General features: G+C 36.4%; 1 protein-coding gene across 3 annotated transcripts in view; it reads left to right on the top strand.

The window, feature by feature from the left end:
- Cdh8 (cadherin 8) overlaps positions 1-22,850 on the top strand; it is a 395,024-nt gene that overhangs the window by 163,240 nt on the left and 208,934 nt on the right. For all 3 annotated transcript variants that reach the window (XM_021220862.2, XM_021220857.2, XM_021220861.2), the window contains exon 4: positions 20,296-20,415. In XM_021220862.2, coding sequence (XP_021076521.1) covers positions 20,296-20,415 — 120 coding nt within the window. The remainder of the gene's footprint in view (positions 1-20,295; positions 20,416-22,850) is intronic.

The following is a 22,850-nucleotide window of genomic DNA, read 5'->3' as shown; positions in this document are numbered from 1 at the left end:
ATTCATGTTCCTCCCTCAAATTCTTCCAGTGTCCTCTCCTTTCCTTATCAAATTCATAATCTCTCTCTCTCTCTCTCTCTCTCTCTCTCTCTCTATATATATATATATATATATATATATATATCACTTAAATAGTACATTTAGTATTTCTCATATATATGTGTGTATCTAGAGCTAGTGAGTTGGGACAAGAAAACCTGTGTAGGAATTCATCACTGACAGAAACTGATTATCCCTGTTTCAGTAGCTATTGCCTACCTGTGTGTGGTTCTTAAGCTAGGAGTCAGACTATGTGAAATTTCTCCTGTGATATGTCAACCACTGTTTTCAGTACACTGGGTTTTTAAGGCCGCCATACTAAGTGTTCATGGGTACAGTTCTTCTGTTGTAGCAAAGGGAGACTATTTAACAGAAGGTGCCCCAAGTCACATCTCCTGCAATTTGCCATGATCCTTTGATGGAAAGGTTCACAGGGTCACTTACTCTCTCTATTTTGTACAACTGTGTATCTCTTTAACAATCTCTATTTGTGAAAAAGAAAGATTCTGTGGACATAAAAGTAAGCATTTAGAATACAATTCGAAATGAAGTTAATAGTTAATAGATCAACTGTCTCAAGGATGCTCAGTCCCTCTGACTGAGCAGAACTTAGGTCCCATCACAGAGCTGTTGGTTATCTCCAAGGCAAAAGTTCCACCAGTGAACTATTTTAGATATCTTGCCAATCTGGCTATTAGTTAATCGGCTTCACACCTCAATAGGAGGACTGATTGTCCCTCTTCCTTGGCAGCTTGCAAGAAGCTTCAGATAATGGGAAAGCCAGTTCTCAAGGAAGCGGCTTTCAAGACAGTTCTATCTTGATTCCTCTAAGTGTTGTACCTAAAATATATGATGTCCCCAGAAATATACTCTTGGGAATTCTGGAAGGCTACTAAGGGCAATAGTAGTAAGCCATATTGATTTAGGGGTCTTTTGTATTCCCTTGACCAAAATCTCATGGTTAGCTTGTGAAGTCTAGCCTTTTTGGTTTGGTTTTGTTTTTGTTTCTGCTAGCTAGTTCATGGATTATGCGGGAACACTACTATCACTTGCAAAGAATTTTATTTAAAAATATAAGTGTTTATATGTGTATGTATGTGCTCACAAAACTATACCTTTAGTTATCTAATAAATATTTACTTGTTTACTAGATTTTGTCAGTTATTTGCTCATATTTTGGATTCAATAAAATAGCTATACATGCATGTTTGCATAAACACAAACACAAATTTACCTACAGAGTCATCCTAAACTGCAAAAGGTTCTGCTACATCACATACAAATAACAAAACCTATCAGTGGTTATGCCTCAAATAAAATAACAATATTTCCCTATAACAAATAGAATTTATACCACATGCTTTGTAATACTTATAAATTACTTATAAAACCCCATTCTGTATCAAAGCTTTATAAATAGTTGTGCATATTAATAGTTTAAGAAATGGTGACAAGACCTAGTCTTGAAATACCCAGTAAAGTCAATGTGTCTATGAGAAAGGTACACGATGATGGAGCATAAAAATGGGCTCCAAATTGCTTGCTTTTTATTCCCTACTTTAGGTTTGTCAGACAAGGTTTCTCAGTAAACCTGTAGTTATGCTGGTGCCCTGTAAGCCAAAGTAATTCTTCCATCTTCACACTTCCCAGTGCTATGGTTACAGGAACATATTGCCATACCTAGATTTTTATGTGGCTGTTGTGATATCTAACCAGCGAGACATCTCTTCAGCCTCTAGTCACATTTTCGATTTTCAATTTTAATTTTCTTATTTTATATGTATGAGTATTTTCTCCACAAATAAGTCTTCTTGGCACATGCAGAAACCAGAGTAGGGTGTCCATCGTGGAAATTGGAGTTGTGGTTTTTTTTTTTTTTTTTTTTTTTTTATGAACAGATGTGTGATTGCTCACAGATTTAACCAGGGTCCTCTAGAAGATCATCCAGTGCTGCTAAGAACTAAGTCATAGTTTGAAGTTACAAATCATATTTGTTTTAATAGGAAATTTTGCTCTGAGGTCACTTGAATTCCCACACAAGTTTTTATGGAAGCACCATGGGTTTCTGAAGTCTAAAAGTTCTTTTTCCATAAATAATGGTTTCCAGAAGATGACCTGGAATCAGGGCAAAGGTTATAGAAGCATGATCTTGGGTATGTGTCTGTGAAATGGTGAGAAGTATATGTTTGTGTGTGTGTGTGTGTGTGTATATACAATATATATATATACAAATAACAAATATATACATATACATATATATATATATATATACATATACAGGTGTATGTATATATATACATATATGTATATATACATACACACACACACACAGACATATATATAGGTATGTCTGTCTGTCTGTTTTCTAGGATGTTACCTTAGGATATTTTCAATTACATCACAAATAGAAATCAAACTTGTGTTTCTGCAGATAGAATTACAATAGGTAAACATCTGTCTACTCTTAGCCTTTCATGAGAATCTAATCTGAAACTGATTTTCATTGTTGAGAGGGTTGCTCAGAGGAGAAACTAGTTGTCATGTCAGCATGAAAACATAAGTTAAGGTGCCCAGCACTCAGATGTAAAAACAAAATACACGAAAACCTCAAGGCTGGAGTCGAGAGAAAAGAGCTGGATCCTCAGAACTCACTTGTCCGTCAATGTGGTAGGTAGCATATCCAGTGATGGACACTGTCTTCAAATAAGTTGAAAAGTTAGAGAAGAAAATATTGAATATTGATCTCAATATCAGGGGAAATCCATGGGCATGCACACACACACACACACACACACACACACACACACGTACACTAGAAAAAAAAAAAACAAGTTTGTGTATATCAAAAGAATAATATTGAGGTCAGAGGCATAATCAATCATCTATTCTGATGGTAATTATAGATGTCTAAATAAAAAGAAAACTAATATTTAGCAATTAGGCAGACAAAAACAAAGTATAAGAAGGAAGTTAAAATGGCATGTCGCTGCAAAAGTCAGTGTATTGCTGGCATACCTTTTCTTTGGAATAGAGATGTGGGGAAGCTTGTAGGTAAGGACCATCTGACTCCAGTTTTCTGGGGAAACATGGGAGCTTCCTTTCCTATATGAGATAGTGTATTGAAGTATTTTCTGGAAATTTTAAAAGCAAGCAAGCAAGCAATCAATCAAACAAACAACAACAACAATAGCAAACCAAGTTTCAGAGTTTTTGAGACTGAGACTCTGCTTCACACATTTATATGCACGCATGTAGAAAATGCTGCCACATTTTTTCTTTCTGCAGGGGAACAGCTGTAGAGATATTAATTGTGCTTCAGTTATAAATGAATTGCCAAAAGGGACAGAGTGGGCTCTGTATCTCATCAGCATGCCCTGTCTGGTATAAATAATGAGACAGGAACTTGGTAAATTGGAAATTTGTGATAAAAACGAAATGTGATGTTATGAAGTCCCGCCAGTTCTTTCTTCTGGATTTATTGATTTTTAAGGCACTCTGCACAACAGCTAAATCAATGATTGTCTGTCGCAAAAACATCAGCTGAAAGGCCTATATTACTGGGGTCAACTATGAATTAGCCCAAACTGTAAACACAAAAATAGTACAAATTTAAAAAAAAAAATAAAGTCACACATGGAAAGTCACAGCTGTCAGGAAATAATATATATAGTTCTTTATTCCAATGACAGTTCTTAATATAGTTTCTATAAAAACACTGGCAAAAGTACACATAAAATTAAAATTACTCTTGTAATCATTAAAGTTATTCATATATAATTATAATCATGTATAATTATATTCATATATTTAATTCCCATATATAATTTTAATATATACATATTCTTATATATATATATATGTACATGCATATTTTAATCAATGCTTTGTTTTTAAATTTCCAGTATTATAAAAAATTATACAAGTTTTCCTTTCTCTTTCCACCATCAAACTTTCCAACTGTCTTTCAAAATAATGGCTTCATTTTCTTCAAATCTTGTTATCTAGCTCTCTCTCTCTCTCTCTCTCTCTCTCTCTCTCTCTCTCTCTCTCTCTCTCTCTCTCTCTCTCCTCTCTGTCTCTATAGTATTTCTTCTATGTACAGGTTTTTTAGGGCTGATCACTCAGCATTGGATAAGCAAAGTGGTGTACCCTTCCTTTGGAAGGGGTTTCTCTGGTTTGCTCTCCGCATTCCTTAACTCCCTATAGTCTAGGATTAAGGCCTCCATAGCTATTCTGCTCCACCTTAGAATATATATGGTTGCCTCCTGTAATGATCCACTTCCCTGCTTCCTTACCTTTACCCCACTCCTCTAGTTCCTTCAGGTTCCTTCTCCTGCCTCTCAAGTCAACAGCTTTTTCTATGGTAGGTTTTGTACACACAAACATACACATACATATGCACAAATATATAAATCCAACCTACTGAGTCCATTGTTTGTTGATTGTGTGTATATGTTTTCAAGGCTAACCACTCTGAATTGAACAACCAAGAAAGAACCCCTCCTTGGATGATGCTAATTCTTCTATAAAGAATTATTACAAAAGAAGTTATGCAATATCTTATCCCCTGTACTTCTTTGTCTAGGGGATAAGACATTACATAACTTCCTTCCTTCCTTGTTAATGTATCCCTTTATATTGTCTTTCCTCTGGTTTTGTTTATTCAGGCATTGTTATAAAAGACTACTTTATAATAGAATTATTGGCATTATCATCCTAAAAATCTTTCCATTTCTCTTCCAAGATGCACTTTAGTCATAGATGCAGGAGGTTGTTATGCAGATATATCCTCCATGGCTGTGCTGCAGACAGTCTGTCGATCTCTGCATTATGTCCAGTTGTGTTTTCTGTGATGTTCTCCGTTTACTGTAAAGAGAGACTTCTTGGATGAGGGTGGGTTCAAAGACAAGATGAGAATGTGATAATGAGCTATACTTGTTTAGACATGTATTGGTCCCAGAATTTTTTTGTGAGGTTCATGATCTCACTAGCATCAGTAACTAGCCTCACTCATTGGTTTTCTTTACCAGAAATGATTTCCTTATTTCTGAGCCATAGATCCGATTAGAAAGACATTGGTTACTACCTACATGACTGCTGCATGTTTCAATTTTCTGGATACCTTGTATGTTATAATTGTCATAGTTTATAGATGTTACAGCTGGATAAAGTATTAATAACTCCCCTCTTTTGGAAGCTTATAAAGTATAGAGCTAAATCATAAGAATGAGGCTTTCAGAACAGTTATTCTCAGTTTTAGTTTTTTAAATATATTCTCAAATTCTTTAAGTTTTCAATAAATATTTATTTTTGTAATATATGGAGGTGGACACATGGGCCACAATGCACATGGATGCTCAGAGGACAGTTTGGTGCAACCATGTCTGTTCTTCCAGTATTACATGGTTTGGGGGTCAAATTTATACACTGAACCATCTCACTGGCCATATCTTGTGTATTTTAAAAGTGCCAAAATTTTTATTTTTTTTTCATAAAGATTCAATGAAATTACTATAGGTTAATTTTCCTTGTCCAAAATACTTTGGATTAAAAGATATATAATAAATTTACATGTATATATGAATATATATAACATATAATTATGTATATGATATATAATTTATAATATATTCATACAGATATAAAACATAAAGAGAGGTTTACACAGTATTTGTGTATCTTTATTGTGATTATAATCTATTACACAAGATCAGTTATAAATTTTGAAGTATTTTTTTCATTTCAAATCTGTGTTCGAAATGCTCATTCTGGGCCCCCTGGTCTTGCAAACTTTATATGCCTCTGTACAGGGGAACGCCAGGGCCAAGAAGTGGGAGTGGGTGGGTATGGGAGCAGGGCAGGGGGAGGGTACAGGGAACTTCCAGGATAGCATTTGAAATGTAAATAAAGAAAATATCTAATAAAAAAAAAAGAAAAAAGAAAGAAATGCTCATTCTGAACTGCTAAACATGGTGTCACAATTATAATCTAAAAAATGTAAGAGTGTTAAATGCAAATGTGGGTGGCAGATATGTTTTTGAACATTAGGTTATGTTTTGAACAGAGCTCCACCTTTAAATTTTTATTTAAGCAAGACCAAATGCTTCAATTTCTGTTAAACATATCCCTCGTGTATCTTTACAATAGTGCGTGCACACACACACACACACACACACACACACACACACACATACACTCAGACTTTTCATTTATACATTCAGTATTCAGAAATCATCTACCCTACCTTTAAAGTTGGAGCATACATGACATTGCTTCATGTGGAAGATTTTATTTACACACTGCTCACCTGACCTCCAGTTTTTCCTAGTAGTAATCTTGGCACAAGAAAGATTTCAGTGTTCCAGATTATGAAGTTCTTGCTTCTCTGCTTATAGATTGTGTGTTGCCCACTAATTAGGGAAGATTCATTGGCATCTTTGATGTGACCAAGAATAATTGGTAGCTGTCACAACTGTTGAAGATTTATAAAATGAAAAGTTACTGAGGAATGGAGATTAAGATATTGAAGGAAATAAATAGGAAGAACACAATGAAGAAATGAAATGTGCATTCTACTTTCTTGATAATGTTTTATTAGTCTATAAAAGACCTTCATTAGAATCGTCATTACATCTTTAGGGCTGAACTCACAACACTTAGGATAGTCTGTTTCTCTCCTACAGCTCACTTTCTCTCCCTCTCCTTCCCCCTTCTACCTTCCCAATTGCAAAAATAAATCCGCAAGATGTTAGGAGTCACCTTGCTTAAATATGTGTGTGTGCTACTCTCTGTGACCCATTGCATAGCCTTTCACATATTCTTTTGTTCTTGCCAAGGTTTTAATTAAAGCAGACAGAATTTCCAGTGCAATTTCTCATAATATCTCTAAGCATTCACATATCAAGGTCTCACTATATTCTTCTAGCATATTTTGTTCTTATTCTCTGACTTTCTTTTTCAATATGACAACATTTTATTCACACACACACACACACACACACACACACACACACACACACATATATATATCCCTGTAAAAGACCCTTTCTGTTCATAATCTCTTTAAGGCAATATGTGAGAAAGGAAACAAAAACTGATATATCCCAGTATATGTTGGAATATATATAGATATAGATGTATATCTTCAAAACTCTAGAGAGATGACTGAGTACCTTACATGTTGATATGTTTTAACTCTAATGTTAGCATACTGTGTTTATTTCATAAGTTTCAGATATACAGTGGCTTGATATTTGAGAAATACAATTTCAAACTTCCCTTGCCTGAAGATCTATCCCCAGGTTTTAGAATTGATATAAGTTTCTGAAATTTCAGGCCAATAAATATATTTCAGTACTATGCCATGTCATTAGCTAGGTTTCTATTGCTGTGATAAAACACTGTGATCAGTAGCCACTGTGGGAGGAAAGGGTTTATTTCATCTCACATCATTTGGGTCATAATCCATCAGTGATGGAAGTCAGAGCTAGAACTGAAGGCAGGAACCTGCAGGCTGGAACTGAAGCAAAGGGGATTCTGGAGTGATGCTTACTGCCTTTCTGAGCCTGCTTTCTCTGTACATTCCAGGACCTGATCAGGGACAACACCCAACTATGCAAATCATTAATCATTAAAATGTCAACATAGACAACAGGCAATCTAATGAAAGCATCTTCTCAAATGAGTTTCTACTTCCCACATCACTCTAGTTTATGTCAAGTTGACGAAAACCAACCAGGATACTTAAACAGAAAATTCCTAGCATAAAAGAAATTCTCACAGCAGAGAAGGATAGCCCTGGACCAATTGTCCCCCACTCCAAACATCATTGGCCATCACTCCTGCCTTTGACTAGTAGATTATTTTGTTGATGTATATTCTAGAGGATTCTCTTAGTCCTGTTTCTAACCCACTTCATGCTTATTCTACACAAGATATTGTTTTTGTCGCTACTTTATTTAACCCATGATAACTTTGCCATTAAATCTCAGTTTCACACTTGTACACTTCTTAATTATCTTTTTGGATATAATTACACCTGTTGATGTAGGATTGTGAAGCCTGTGAGCCACGAGAACCCATCTCTCCACCTTTACCACACTTCCAGTCATTATATAGACTTCCCCACTGATAAACCCTCAGCCCCAGTCCCTCATCACTAAGTCTTCTTTCCATTATCTCTCACATGGGAGCTACCCATGAACTTCGGTTTTCACCAATATGTGAACAAGCTTGAAAATAGGTCCTGCCTGCCTTCATAAGGATAAGAATAGAGAAAATGTTTACCATTAATTAGTAAGATTAAAATGACAGTAACACAGAACAAGGGTATCAGCTCATAATACCAAGCATCATATCATTGTATATATTTTTCAATAAATGACCAATATATTATATCTTACTCATACCTACTAAATAGATGTATATGTGTAAGATACACTTTCAGATGATAGAGAAAAACAAAACAAATCAAAACAAAACAGAATCTACCAGGTTATTTTCCCTGAACTCAAAGATTTAAAGTCAGAAATATTCTAATCTAGGCATTCTGTTTTAAAGAGTGGACTTGCAGGCATCTATGTTTGGTCCGAACTTGGATCTTATACATCACTAGGTGCACTCAGACTATCACACCCAATTGTAACATGTTTGTTTCAAAGATAATAAAAGTTATTGATAGGCATTTATTTGTCAGTCGTTCCACTTTGCAAATGTATCTAGGACAACATGAGCCCCTGTGTGAAGCAAGTACTAAATGATAAGGTTATGTTTTTCAGAAACGTGTAATATTGGAGGTGAGAATTATGGGGAGAATTTGAAAGAATAAAGAAGAATACTGTATTTAGAAAAAAAAACAGTTAAAGATTCTTTCTTCTTATTTTTATTTAAAATAGATTCTTCTCTCATCCTATTCATCCCCTATACAATTTCCTCTCCCTCCTCTGCCCTTTGCAACTTTTTACCTCTCCTCTTCTCCATATTCACTGACCTTCCATTTCTTTAGAAACGAGCAGTCCAGGAGAGGACAACCGAAGAAGACAAGACGACATAAAGTCAGAGGAGGTAAAAGGCACTGTTGAGAAGCTTGTAGCATATACAGGAAAAGTTTCTTTGCATAAAAATTTCCCGATAAAATAAAAATCACCTGAAAGACTGTCAAACAAAGCATTGTGAGGCCTCAGTGGTGGGGTCATTTCAGGATAGGAATCAAACATGTCTTCAAAATGTTGTGATTTTCTGTTGAAGAATGATAGGAGTAGATTTACCAGGCCAACTGTTTAGGTAAAGAAAAATGATTCAAAAGATTCAAGTTCTGATATTTTTCTTGTTAAATGACTATTTTTCTTTTTCTAATTTTCCCCCAACAAGCTCCAAAATGATTCACTTAACTCAGGACAGCGCCCCTAGTTTGCAACTCCTATGAGCTCGGAGACAGGATCGTCCCTTTTCTTTCAATATAAAATTTACCTAATGATATGATCAAGACCTCCTCACATTAAAACCATTCATTTGGATGTTTCATTTTGTTTAGCTTCCTGGACTCTTCAATATTTGGTTCACATACAATATTCAATTGTGGCATTTTGTAGCTACTGCTCAAAACTTTCATGCTCCCACAATTTGCCCTCTAGAGAAAGCAAGAGTTTTCTCCTTGTGATAGTTTCTAAGCTGCTGAAATAAAGGCTTGATACATGGTAGGATAGCAATAAAAAGATTGTGAAGGTCCTGAATAAGGGATAAGCTGACTTGCCTACTTTCTGGCTATATTGTGGACAGCAGGATGCACAAGATAACACTCTCTGTTAGTAAACATTATTTGAAAAATACTCCCTCTGAAACCAGAAGTATCCCAATGACATCAAAGGAATGCTGCTTTGTTTTGATCTTTCATCCTACTTGCTCCACTGGCTTTTCACTTAGGCAGTTCTGAAAGTTGACAGGATTTTGTCTCTCCCTTCACAAAAGAGAGCTGACAGTGCACTGTCATCATTTCTACAAGTCCTGGCTTCTCACTAGAGAAAGGGAGCTTATTCTTAAAGAACAGAAATAAACAGCCACTGGGATAGATGTGTGTTATCTTTATGCGTAGTAGCCTTGGCTCACAATTTATCAAGCAGAAAGTGTCATGTTGCAGAGAATGCAAGATCGTGGCACAGTGAATATCCTTGAACCCGGTGATAACGTTTACCCTCCCTTTATGGAGGCCCACGGTAAGACAAGCAAGAACATGGTGTTCTTTCTCTTAAGATATTTTTTCTTATACATTACTTAATTGTGTGTGTTTGAGGTCAAGAATGCTGTTTGTGTTGCTATGTGTCATGGTGCACATATGGATATAACAGGACCATATGTCAGAAGCACTTGTCTTCTTTGACAAAGTGGATCCCAGCAATGAAATCAACACATCACTTTTGGAGGCAGATGCCTTTATCTGATGTGCCAGATCACAGTCTCATATTGGATAGTAGAAAACTGAGTCAAGGATGTTAAAAAGAAATTCTTATTTGATGAGTATATCAATTTTTGAATGTAGAATAGGATCAATCTTGTATTCGTGTCCGTTTAAGAGCTCATGTGTGTGCATGTATGCCTGTGTATGTTTATATGTGTGTTTGTGTGTTTTACATTCACATATGTATGCACAATTGTGGAAGACAGAAGTCATGTTCATTGACTTCCCTCATTGATTTCCACTGTATTTTTTGAGAGATGGTCTCTCACTTAACTTCTAGGTGACCAATTTTGTGATCTTAGAGGGTCAGCACCCCCCTGGGATCTGCTTGAATCTACCTGTTCAATACTGGAGGAATGAACATGTGGCATTGGGTCCAGAATTTTACATGGATGCTGGCAAATCTGAACTCATGTCCTCATTCTTATAAAAGCAGTGTTATACTGAATTACATTCAGTCTTGTAAATAAGTATGTGATCAAAATTTATAGTTTTCTACAATGAAAACATACCATCGGCATGCATTGTTACTGTAATCGGCACACATAGTTTTACCAGAAATTCTAACTCTCCTATCCTTTCCTGTACTATAACACCCTGTTCAATGTCTCACATCTTGTATTTGCTACTCAAAAATCTACTCCATGAGTGGGAACAAATTAATGAAGTCATATAATAAAGATGCCATTACTATGGCATCTAAATGGTATATCTTGCCTGCCGTGAGTAACATAATTTTGCAAGGTCAGGATAGATATACCTGACATTCTAAAGCATATATAATGTTGGCTTAGTTCCCTAGTATTTATAGGATACTCGTTCTTAGGAAACTGATTAGGAGAAAACTCTATTGCTAGAAATAGGCTGCATATGGAATACAAACACACTTTTTCTTGTTTTTGTACTGTTGAGGAAGTCATCGAAATTCAGAAAGAGTTTATTTATGCACATGTTACTGTAAGCCAGGCAGCTTATTAGTTTTCAGGACCAGGCCTCCAGTTGCCCTCATTATCTGTTTGCAAATGTACTGCCTAGGCCACCAAGATAGCAGGCATTGTCTGCAAGTGTTGCAGAAGTACTTTCTCCCTAAGCATAGTAAACATGGGTGAGAATTTTTACAATTACACATTTCCACATGATCCTTTCCAGTGCTCTCACTCAATGCACATTACAGATATATTCCTGAATGATGTGTGGGTAAGCAAGAGTTGTCCATGTTCTCAACTACATTTTCTAAGGCATTTTAATCATGTATAAAAGTTTCTGACTCATTTTAAACACAATGTTAAGTGGTTTCGCTATTTCCTTGTTACATTATTGCTTATGTCTATCTATGTGCTCCAGAAACAGGTGTGGAAGGTGGATTCATTTCCTTAGTTGATGTGTCAAATCACGGAGCCAGAGAGAATGGAATGGCATAGTGCATTTTGGTCCTGTCCCTCGTTTTAACACAGTTAAGAAACTTACTTACTTGTATACTAAAGTCACTTTGGAGCACATGAAATTTGACAGACCTTTTCCACTGTAGGCTAAGACGTAGTTTAGAAAGAAAATACCCAGAGAGCAATGAATATTACAAGAGAGAGGGGTGCTAACCCCTGGGATTTTGATATGGTGGTGTAAGACCCAGATGAACTTTAGCTTCCAAGGACCCCCCCAAGTGAACAAGTGAAGCCGGGTATCAATGCAAAAGTAAGAGGAATTTATTGTTCCATCCTGTACCTGTAGGAGAGGCAGCTACCCTGGGCAGCCAGTTCGGTCAATTATTATACAGTTCCTTGAGGCAGAATAGAGGAAAAGCTACTAGGCACAATATGATTGGCAGAACAGTGCGACATTTAAACTGATTGGTACTTAGGGAATGAGGTAGTAAGTAAGAGCTTCTCTTGTCTGCTGGTGGCCCTGAGGAATGTGTGTTCTGGGATTCTCTTATCTGCAGGTAGCTGGTCAGTCCCCCTGCCACCGTGGTCTTCCTGACGACTTTGCATTCTGGAGGGAAGGTGTACCTGGTGGAATTTTCCAGAGGTTCTGAACTGATCTCTTCATTGTGTATTTGAATAAAGGAGTCCAAGTTAGAGCTTAGAACCCATGTCAGCTGGGTTTGACTGATGGCAAGATTTGATTATCAAGTAAAGAAAGACTGTCCTTTGCTATTCCTCAGTCCTGAAGTTGAATGTTCATATGGTTTGGCTCCCTACCTTCAGAACTCATCTTCAGAAAGAGATCTGAATATATAGGGTTAATCTGTTTAAAAGCACTATTTTTTTCCAGGTCCATGCATAATCTTCCTTATCTTGCAAAGACCCCCCCCCCCACTCCTCCAAGGCAGCCTTAGAGATTTGGATGTTTGGCACATGTCTTCTATAATTAGGTTTTGCAACTGAAGCATACCAGTGGGACTTAAGGCATGTTTCTCACTAGGAGCACTGGCTTGACGCCTTTCTGGAGATATAAATGTTGATGACCATATTATTAGAGAAATGGAATAGTGATATGAGTTGGCTGTTTGCATTTTTTAGTTTTTACCTTAATTACACAAGAGCTTTGTTATTCTGTAAGTAATCAAATGGAACAACACAAAACCCATATAAATATTTGCCAGTCAAGTACATGACTGCCTTACAGAATTGCTTGACAAGACTGCAAAGTAACGGCCTGGATATGACATGTTGAAAACATCTAGAACATCATGTTTCTGCAGGTAGTAACTGTTAATTTAAATGCCAACAAGTGACGCAGGTCATGTGAAATTATGGCATTGCTGCTCTACAACAAACAAGCCACGTTGCCATGGAGACCCCTGTGCCCATTTATCTATTGTGTTGCAGAGTACTTGGGGGAAATTAGTAAGGAGGATGAGAAAAGTTGAGCCAAGGGTTTCTTTTTATTAAACTAATGAGAAGAATCCCACCACTGCTATGACCTGTTAGGCTTGTAATCATTGCAATGTGTATGAATGTTTAAGTAAGGCTTTTTCAGATGGTGTGTCTGAGCCCTCTGTCTGCGGATTGTACCTACCTACCGAAAACTTGGAACAGGGAGCTAGAAATGAAAATGAAAAGTTTGAAGATGATAGGAGGAGGCCATCGGTGCATGCCTCTTTGGATTACAGCTCTTGCAAAGGTTATGTTTCGTTATTTTTTTTTTTTCCACTGGCTATAGCAATGCTTATTCGCTAAGAATGTGTTGCACAAATGACTCCTTGCAAATGGGGTCTGTGTTCCTCTCATCATAATAGCCTTAGCTTTTCCAGTGTGCGCATTTTCACGCTGCACCAGACTTTTGTTTTCTTGCTCAGGGTGTCAGCACCAGCATTTTTCTTTCTGAATAATGTGCAGAATTGGTGTGCTGACTTGCTCATAAAAAAAGCATAGCCAAGCTTGCAGAGCTACGCTACCTAAAGCCCAACATCTTATTTTCCCGAAGGCTTTTCATCTTAGTTTGTCAGCAAACCAGAACCTCTAACCTGACAGAGTGATGTCTTTGATGGTTAATTTTGCTTGTAGTGTTTGCTGTCATGATTGGTAGAAAATATGTTAAGTTCTGAAGCTAATAAGAGGAAAGTATCAAGTGGGAAAAAAATGTGGACGAAACTGTTGGCTCTCTATTAATTAAGATCCGTGCAACATACTGGCACACTTCATTAAACTAAGAATCTAAATGCAGAAAAATGGGTTTGTTAAAAACAGAAATCACCTTGGACTAGTGTGTTCACACTTGACTTGATACTAGAAGCCTGGATTGCGGTGATGGGGATCATTTTGTTGACAACAGCTGGAGAGACAACAGCTATATTATTATAATTAGGATCAGCATCCAGTTGGATTATAATAGGGGCTTTCTTGGAGAAATGGCACAGTGTCAAATTTATAGTCACTAGCTAAATGAGTCTCTTGTATCCTTGACAAAAGGACAAAAACTGTTCCAAATGAAAACACAAACAGAGAATCCTGGTTGTTGTATTTCCCGGGTATTACTCAGGGTCCTATTTATCACACAGCAACACTTGCTGCTTTGAAGAAACATTATCTTGCAAGGTTTACACTTCTCAGTTTGCCTCCGTGCTCTGCATTCTGCGTGCATTTCCATAGAGAAGCCTACACAGCAGCTTCACTTGAAATCTTTGCGCTGCAAGATGAACTTCAAAGCATCCATTTTCCTTCTTCTGGGTAATCACATGACAAATGCATCTGCAAAGACCTCCACACACTTCCATTGCCATGAGCAGGTGCATCAACAGGATAACATCACTCTGAAGAAATAACATCTCTGACAGATGAGACACTTCCCAAGTGTCTAAGATCCATGCATGTGGATTTCCGGAAGGCGGACACTAGGCAGACATATCTGGGATGAGTATGTGGCCAAAAGCTTGTCTTAGCCCTGTTGTGGTTCCCAAACCAGTTGAGCATCTTTACATTTATCTGGGTTAAGCGTGGCTCTTGAGAGGGCCTTCTGTTCAAGTAGAATTAGAGAACTTGTATTGGCAAGTTGCCTGATGCCTGGCTTTGTGCTCTCACTACATTAAACACTTTTCTCTTTCTGACCCAAGAGCAATTTATCCTGAAGCAGAAACTGATGTGAAATAGATTAGACAGAGGTCATGTGCTGATGAATGTGAGGTTACATGCCGATGTATTTTTTTTTTTTGGTCAACTTTAATAATGAAATCACTTCCTTCATATGAGCTTATTGCTATATATATTTTGTTTTATTATGGTTGACATAGATAGCTGTATCAATTGTGTAATGATCAGCTTAGAATTATCAATGTACCTACTACTTATTATATCTTTATTATTGTAAAACAATTTGTATTCGGTTTTACATGTGCACCAAAAAGAATGCATTTAAGTGAGGAGAGAAAGCTTCTAGATATATTGTAAATAAAAATTTCCCATTGTTTACATGGATTATTATAGTGAATTATCTGAACATATCCTCAGTGTAACAATTGTTACCAACTTTGTTAATACAGACAAAAATGCCAAGGGCTAGAATGCTCAAATCTTTAGCTAAATGTGCAGAATTTGAAAAGAATCAGAGATAAACATTAAAACTTGTGTTCTGATTTGAGTGTGTGTGACCTTCCCCCCAACATTGTATGTTTTCAGCAGAGTTGTACATAACACATTTTTAGGTCTGCCAAGTAAAGATGATTGTCTTGGCCTATGAATAGCTGAACCCTGGAGCTGCTAAGTCTTTCCTTCATTCACCAGTATTGTGATGGGAAGCCTCTCGCAATGAAATGACATCACATGACAATAAACAGAGAAGCTGAGTCATGGAGACTTGTTGGGGTAAAAAACACCCTGCCAAGGACACATTCTCACCTTCCTCCCTGTGAGAAATGGTCGGCATGATTTGTCTCCCTAAATGTACAGTATTAAATATGCTTCCTTTTTAGTAACAAATCTAAACAAGAGTTTTGTTCTTCAAAGTAGTCATAACAGAAATTAATGTGCCCAAACAAAATGAGCAAGGGTCAGTTGTGAAAAGTTTGTCTTCACATACATTTTGAATCATGACTTCACATCAGAATTGCCTGAGAAGAATTAACAACATGCTCTACTATCGTCAGTATCCTATCATTATGGTTGGGACTTATGGGTCCATTGTGGAAAGGTAGTAAACTACCTCAGAGGCATGGATATTACTCACAGGCTTAGCATATTATAATTTCTGGGTTATCTACAAACATTATTTGCTTAATCCTCTCAACTATACTAATTATATAATATATATAATATATGTACTACATTATATAATATATAGTGATATATAAAACATACTTATATGTATGAATTTATAGATGTATATACATGCATACATAAGTATGTATATATGTTATATATGTATATGTTGTATATACATATACTATATATACTTAATCCAAGACTCTGTCAAGTTAAATAGCTTTCCTGAAGATATGTGGATGTGTTTCAGAATAAGTTAGCCCATTTTATATGCAAAAGCTTCCATGGGACTGCTTAACCCAACCCTATATATCTTCAGAAAATAGTTGGATTTTATTTTTTTGTCTACAAACACATTCCTTAATTTGAGTCAATGTAAAATATGAATTCAAGGTTGGAAGAAAATTTTCGATTGATTCCTCCATATCCCCATATTTTAGTAGTGACTGAGGTCACTATCATAGTATTATAGTGACCATTAAATATGAATAACTTCACACTGGGAAGAAAAATCACTTGCTATAAAAAGGAGAGATACTAGACACCAAAGCAAGGGAAAATTCTGAGTGTTTTTCAGTGCAGAGTTTCACACTAGTATTCATTCTGATTTCTGTAAATCCTTTAAATTATACTTGGAATATTTTTCCCTGTCCATTTTATTTCTTTAAATAATTTTATACACTACAAAAATAGTTTCTGTATACCTTCCTTAAAAAAATGTTTACATGCTTACAAAATACTGTGAGTAGTATTTTACAAAAAATGATAATAATTCAATTCTCTGACACTTGGAGATAATATTCTGTGGGTTATGAAAAAGTATGCTACCTCTTCTGCATTAAGAATGTGATGTCCCATGTCCAGTTTGCAAAACACAAGAAAACCAAGAAGAAGGAAGACCAACGGGTGGATACTTCATTCCTCCTTAGAATAGGGAACAAAATACCCATGAAAGGAGTTACAGAGACAAAGTTTGGAGCTAAGACAAAAGGATGGACTATCCAGAGACTAACCTACCCGGGATCCATCCCATCATCAGCTACCAAACCCAGACACTATTGGACATGCCAGCAAGATTTTGCTGAAGGGACCCTGAAATAGCAGTCTCTTGTGAGACTATACCAGTACCTGGCAAACACAGAGTGGATTGGATGCTCACAGTTAGCTATTGGATGGAACACAGGAGGAGCTAGAGAAAGTACCCAAGGAGCTGAAGGGGCTTGCAACCCTATAGGTAGAACAATATGAACTAACCATTACCACCAGAGCTCGTGTCTCTAGTTGCATATGTAACAGAAGATGGCCTAGTCGGCCATCATTGGGAAGAGAGGCTCCTTGGTCTTGCAAACTTTATATGCCCCAGTACAGGGGAATGCCAGGGCCAAGAAGTGGGAGTGGGTGGGTAGGGGAGCAGGGCGGGGGAAGGGTATAGGGAACTTTCGGGATAGCATTTGAAATAAAAATAAAGAAAATATCTAATAAAAATAAAAATAAAAGGCAGTGGTGCAAAAAAAAAAAAAAATGTGATGTCCCCACAGGAAGATGGATGAAGATGGAAGAGCCAAAATGACCAAGCTCATCCATAAGGCATTTCATACAGGAAGCAAATGCAACTAGCTAGAAAGGAGCCTGATGGCCTGATCACTGTGCAAATGCCTAATGACACAGCAAAACCCTTTCTTAAAACAAACAAACATGCCAGGTAACTTGACACTGTCGTTTTCACTATTAACAACTCACTTTAAGATGAAACACATCCAAGCTGTGATTACCACGCACTCACTGAATCTTCAGATTACCATCTTAGCACACAGACACAAATAAGGAAATTGATAGGTGCGTCCACTTTATTTCATCCTGTCCCAGTGGTCCTAATGGGACTGCTGCTGGAACCTCATAACTGGTCTTTTCTTTTAATCAATCTCCTTGCCTCCAAGTTATTTTGGAAGCACTGAAAGCAGAAGTGGCTGCATCAGGAATTGATCTGGACCTGAAAGGTCAATTCTTCAGACAGTGTACATATAATACATGCATTCTTTCATTCAAATGCTTCCTATAATTTGATCCTAGCCTTCATCTCTAGCCCTATATTTGTTATCATACTTTTCAGGAAATCTCTTCTAAAATTATTTGGGCAATCTAGCTCCCTACCATCCCCTCATGTAAAATTTTTCCTCCAGGTGTTCCCAAGTTAAACTGTATTCAAATAATTGTCATTATTTGTCTTCCAAGTGTTAACTTCCCCCAGCATCATAGATATGCCACTTGGAAAATTGAGTCTTATTACATACACACGCGCACATGCACACACACACACACATACACACACACACACACACACACACCAAAATGGACTGTTCCCAATTTATGGTAGAGTGCTTTACATGAGTGACATTCAAGTCATGTTGTTGCTCTGTAGTCTTTAAAGCTGATGAAATATTCTGAGGATAAATTTCAATTATACAACTATCAACTGCTCAACAAATGTCATTACATTTTTTTCTGAACAGTGACTGCAATTGAAAGCGTCTCAAAACCATTTTGATTGATAAGATCTTTCAAGGACTCAATCCTATTTCAATCGCAGTGAAAATAGACAACTCAGATGCATAATGCATCTCCTTCAGGATTGCAACCCTCTTCTCCTACATGCTAGAAGCATTAGCAATTGACATGTAAGGCTGATAACCCCTGACACCAGTTTGTAATTGCCCTTAGCTAAACCCAGCAGCCCCACCCAAGGCCAAAGTTCCACTCTCTCAGGCCATCTCATCTCCCCCTTCTTCAGTCTTGCAGAGTGAATGTCTGACCCCATTTCTCAATGATCACTCCAGCTTGCAAACCCTGCTTTATACCCTCATGTGATCTACTGCAGCCATTGTCATGGTTGCGCAACAGCTTGTATCCTCTTTGTCTTATTTCTATCACTTACCTCCAGAGCCTAATGAAGGAGACCCTGCAGTAGAAAAAAATGCAAGTATTATTTTATTAACCTATTTTCTGTGAATGATCTGTGACATTAGCATTTTCAATAAATCACCAAATGATTCTAATAGATGCTTTCATTTAGCCATTTAATTAATAAAAATGCTAAATAGCTACTCTGTGAATGACTTTTAACAGAGAAAGGACAATAAAATTGGACCTACCCTCATATGTATTTCCAATCACATCATATTCCCCTTGCTCTCCATGTTTCAGAAGTCATAACGCTATCCCACAATCTTCTCTCTTTACCTGTGTTTGAATTCTTTCTTAGGATTTCTTCTATGTATATGTCTATGCCAAACTTGACATTTCCTTAGGATTTAGTTTCAGTTCAATCTATCTGTAAAATCTGCCCATGACCACTCTGTGCTAGACCAAAAGAGGAGCCCGGTGTGCTTGCTGTATTCTAGTGAGTTGCTGAGTCAGTTTATATGTTACCTTCTCTTTTGTCCCCTGCAAAACTCTCTGCTTCTTTAGAACAGGGATTTTTCATTAGCATATATACCGCCATTTAGGAAAGCTCTATGTGTGTGGTTGTTATAAACCACAGAAGATTAGTGTGAGAAGAGATTTTCGTTCTGTTATCCATGGGTCTAATTACCTGAGCTAGCTGATTAATTGGTGGTTCCTCTGTTATTTTATAGTCTGGGAAATTAAGTGTGATAGACTAAAATATTCCTTTGATATTTATGTTCTGGCTTTTACAGCAGACAACTTTTCAAGGTACATTCAGTTGTACTTCAGCAAAACTCAAGTGCTACATGCTGTATTATATTATTAACCTTTTGTTTCATATTTCTTTGATATGGTTCCTTTGCACATTCCTTAAGCTCACACAAGTCTAATAGATATCCATCTGATGAAAACTACAAAGGCATCTTAAATAATAGAGACTAAAAATGCTATCTTAATCCACTATTTCAACCTGGTAGTACTATTTCTTATAAAATATTTGCTGTTGAAGTTCTAACAAAGCAGTTTGCCTCCACATTTAGGGAGTTCTTTATTTCCTATGGGTTCATGTATGATATACCTGACAAAATTTAGCACCTGGGAAAGAATTATAAGCCTTTCCTTACTGTTTTCACTCACTCATGCTGTCTCTCTTTTTTAAATTAGGTACGTCTGTCACTAATGTAACTGCCACTGATGCTGACGACCCGGTTTATGGAAACAGTGCAAAGTTGGTTTACAGTATCTTGGAGGGACAGCCGTATTTTTCCATTGAGCCTGAAACAGGTTTGTGGCTTAAACTTTAAATTCTATTTAATGTGTTTTGCTTCAGGGAAACACTTATTAAGAACTGGTTTATGAAATGTCCTGGCTAGATATTGCACTGACTCTACCAAAAATGTTTGACGGAACCCTGTGAGATACATGGCTAGCCTGCAATTAATTGATGCTGATTAAAATGAATTGTAAAACTGGGGCTACTCTCTCCCTTTAAAGAGATGGTCCAATACCATTTTTCATCCTAGCATAAAGGAAGAAAAAGTGCTTACATCAGATAAGTTCATATATGAGTACAGATTCAGTAGTTTATTTGCTTTGTGTTGAGTGGCAAGCCACCTTCCTGGTGTTATTACCAGGTCTAATTGGGCACATATAAGAACCTTTCCTCAGAAAACAAAGAAACAAATAAATACCCACATACACATTGATTTTTCTTTAAAGAAAAAAAAAAAAAGAAAATATAGAACAGATCCTCATTGAACAATACAGATTGTAAATGAAGACATCCATACTTAAATGCTTTAATGGAGCCTAAGATTAAATTTATTCTGACAGGCTGTATTCACTCATGGGGTTTTATTATAGCATACATAACATTATTATATTTTATTGATGCCAATGTTGTTATTTAGATCAGTTGTTAATAGAAAACACTCCCAGCTGCATGTATCTTTCTTTTCTACCCCGCGGCCTCTGTCTTCACTTTACCGTTCAGAATCATTCAGCCTACCTGTGTTAGTTTTTCTTTGGTTCATACATTTTTTACCACTATTGAGAGAGATTCTATGAGCTGCCATTATGCCACTCATTAGTCAGATTAAAAATTAAATTTTTCTTTGTGCTTTTCAAAATAAATTAAAAGAGCAAAATAAGCATTTAAAAGAAGTATACTTATACCTAAGTAGGCCACAGCTACAGTAGTAAACATAAATTTGGAAGTAGGAAAGCACTTATAAAGTGCATTAAGTTAGGATCCTATGGTTAGATGATTTTCTCCCAGTAAAAAAGAAGTCTTTCATGAAGTTTATGTTATTTGAGCCTTTAGATAATCCTGGATGCAATAGAATAAAATATCATTTAGAGAGAAAGAGAATCTAGACATTCCTTAGAACTCTACAACCCTATCAAAAGTCTAGTGGTAGTTTTGGGAGAAGCTAAGATTCATACCTATGTCTCCATTTTCATAACCACTATAAAAATGTTAGATTTCTCTGATTTCTTTCCTTCATATTTCAATCCCTCTGCCTTTTCCTTTTACACTCTCAACTTCCTTCCTTACTTCTTCTTTTCTTTCTTTCTTCCTTCCTTCCTTTCTTTCTTTCTTTCTTTCTTTCTTTCTTTCTTTCTTTCTTTCTTTCTTTCTTCTCTTCTCTTCTCTTCTCTTCTCTTCTCTTCTCTTCTCTTCTCTTCTCTTCTCTTCTTTTTTCCATCCTTTCCTTGTTTTACATGGTCTAACATAGTCCAGGCTTATTGATAAGACCTTTGGATGCTGGCCTTGAACTTCTAATCTTCTTGCCCTCACTTCCCAAGTACTAGAATTGTAGGGGTGAACTACTACTATACCCAGTTACATTGAAGTTCACTGGTGACAGGGGAACAGTCTTGTTAAAAGGGATTCTATAAGAAAGAATGATCTTGGTTGCAAAATTAAGTTGAATAATGTCCTGTGTTGTTTCTTAGCTCTTGCTCACTTGGGCATTTTTGTACATAATTTCCAATAAAATAAATATATGAAGCTGTGATTTCCCATTGAGCATTTACTATATAGAGTTACTGAATTAATCATGGAAAGGTAAAAAATAATTTAAAGACTGGCCTCAGCTTGCAGTTATCTCACAATCTATTTCAGAAGGGAGATTTTCTTAAAACATAAGTATAATAAGCATGATGATGTGTTTTAAGTACTTTATATCTGAAGAATAAACTGCCATGAGATATAGATAACTTAAATTCCTTACTATATTAGAAGTTTCATATATATATATATATATATATATATATATATATATATGCTCTTTATTTAATTAAATGCACTCAACTACATTATTTATTATTTAGATTTTTAGCCAGTATAATAGGGATACATATTACATCCATTTAGGCTTTATTGTTTATAGTTTGACTAATATAAAATTGTCTGATATATACTTTAATAAGGTAATTCTAATCTTACTTAGGACAATTCTTTGCAGAAAAATGCTACTCAAACAATTCACACAGTAGTTGCTAAGTAAATATTGAGTAGACAAGGACATTTTTATCTACAGAAGTTACAATAAAATTAAAAATTGACCCCAATTTAATCATTAACAAAGAATAAATTAAAACTATATGCATAGCCGGGCATGGTGGTGCACGCCTTTAATCCCAGCACTCAGGAGGCAGAGGCAGGCGGATTTCTGAGTTCGAGGCCAGCCTGGTCTACAGAGTGAGTTCCAGGA

The sequence above is a fragment of the Mus pahari genome, chromosome 20 (assembly GCF_900095145.1).
Source record: "Mus pahari chromosome 20, PAHARI_EIJ_v1.1, whole genome shotgun sequence".
NCBI lineage: Eukaryota > Metazoa > Chordata > Mammalia > Rodentia > Muridae > Mus > Mus pahari.
This window is presented reverse-complemented; position numbering and strand designations above follow the sequence as displayed.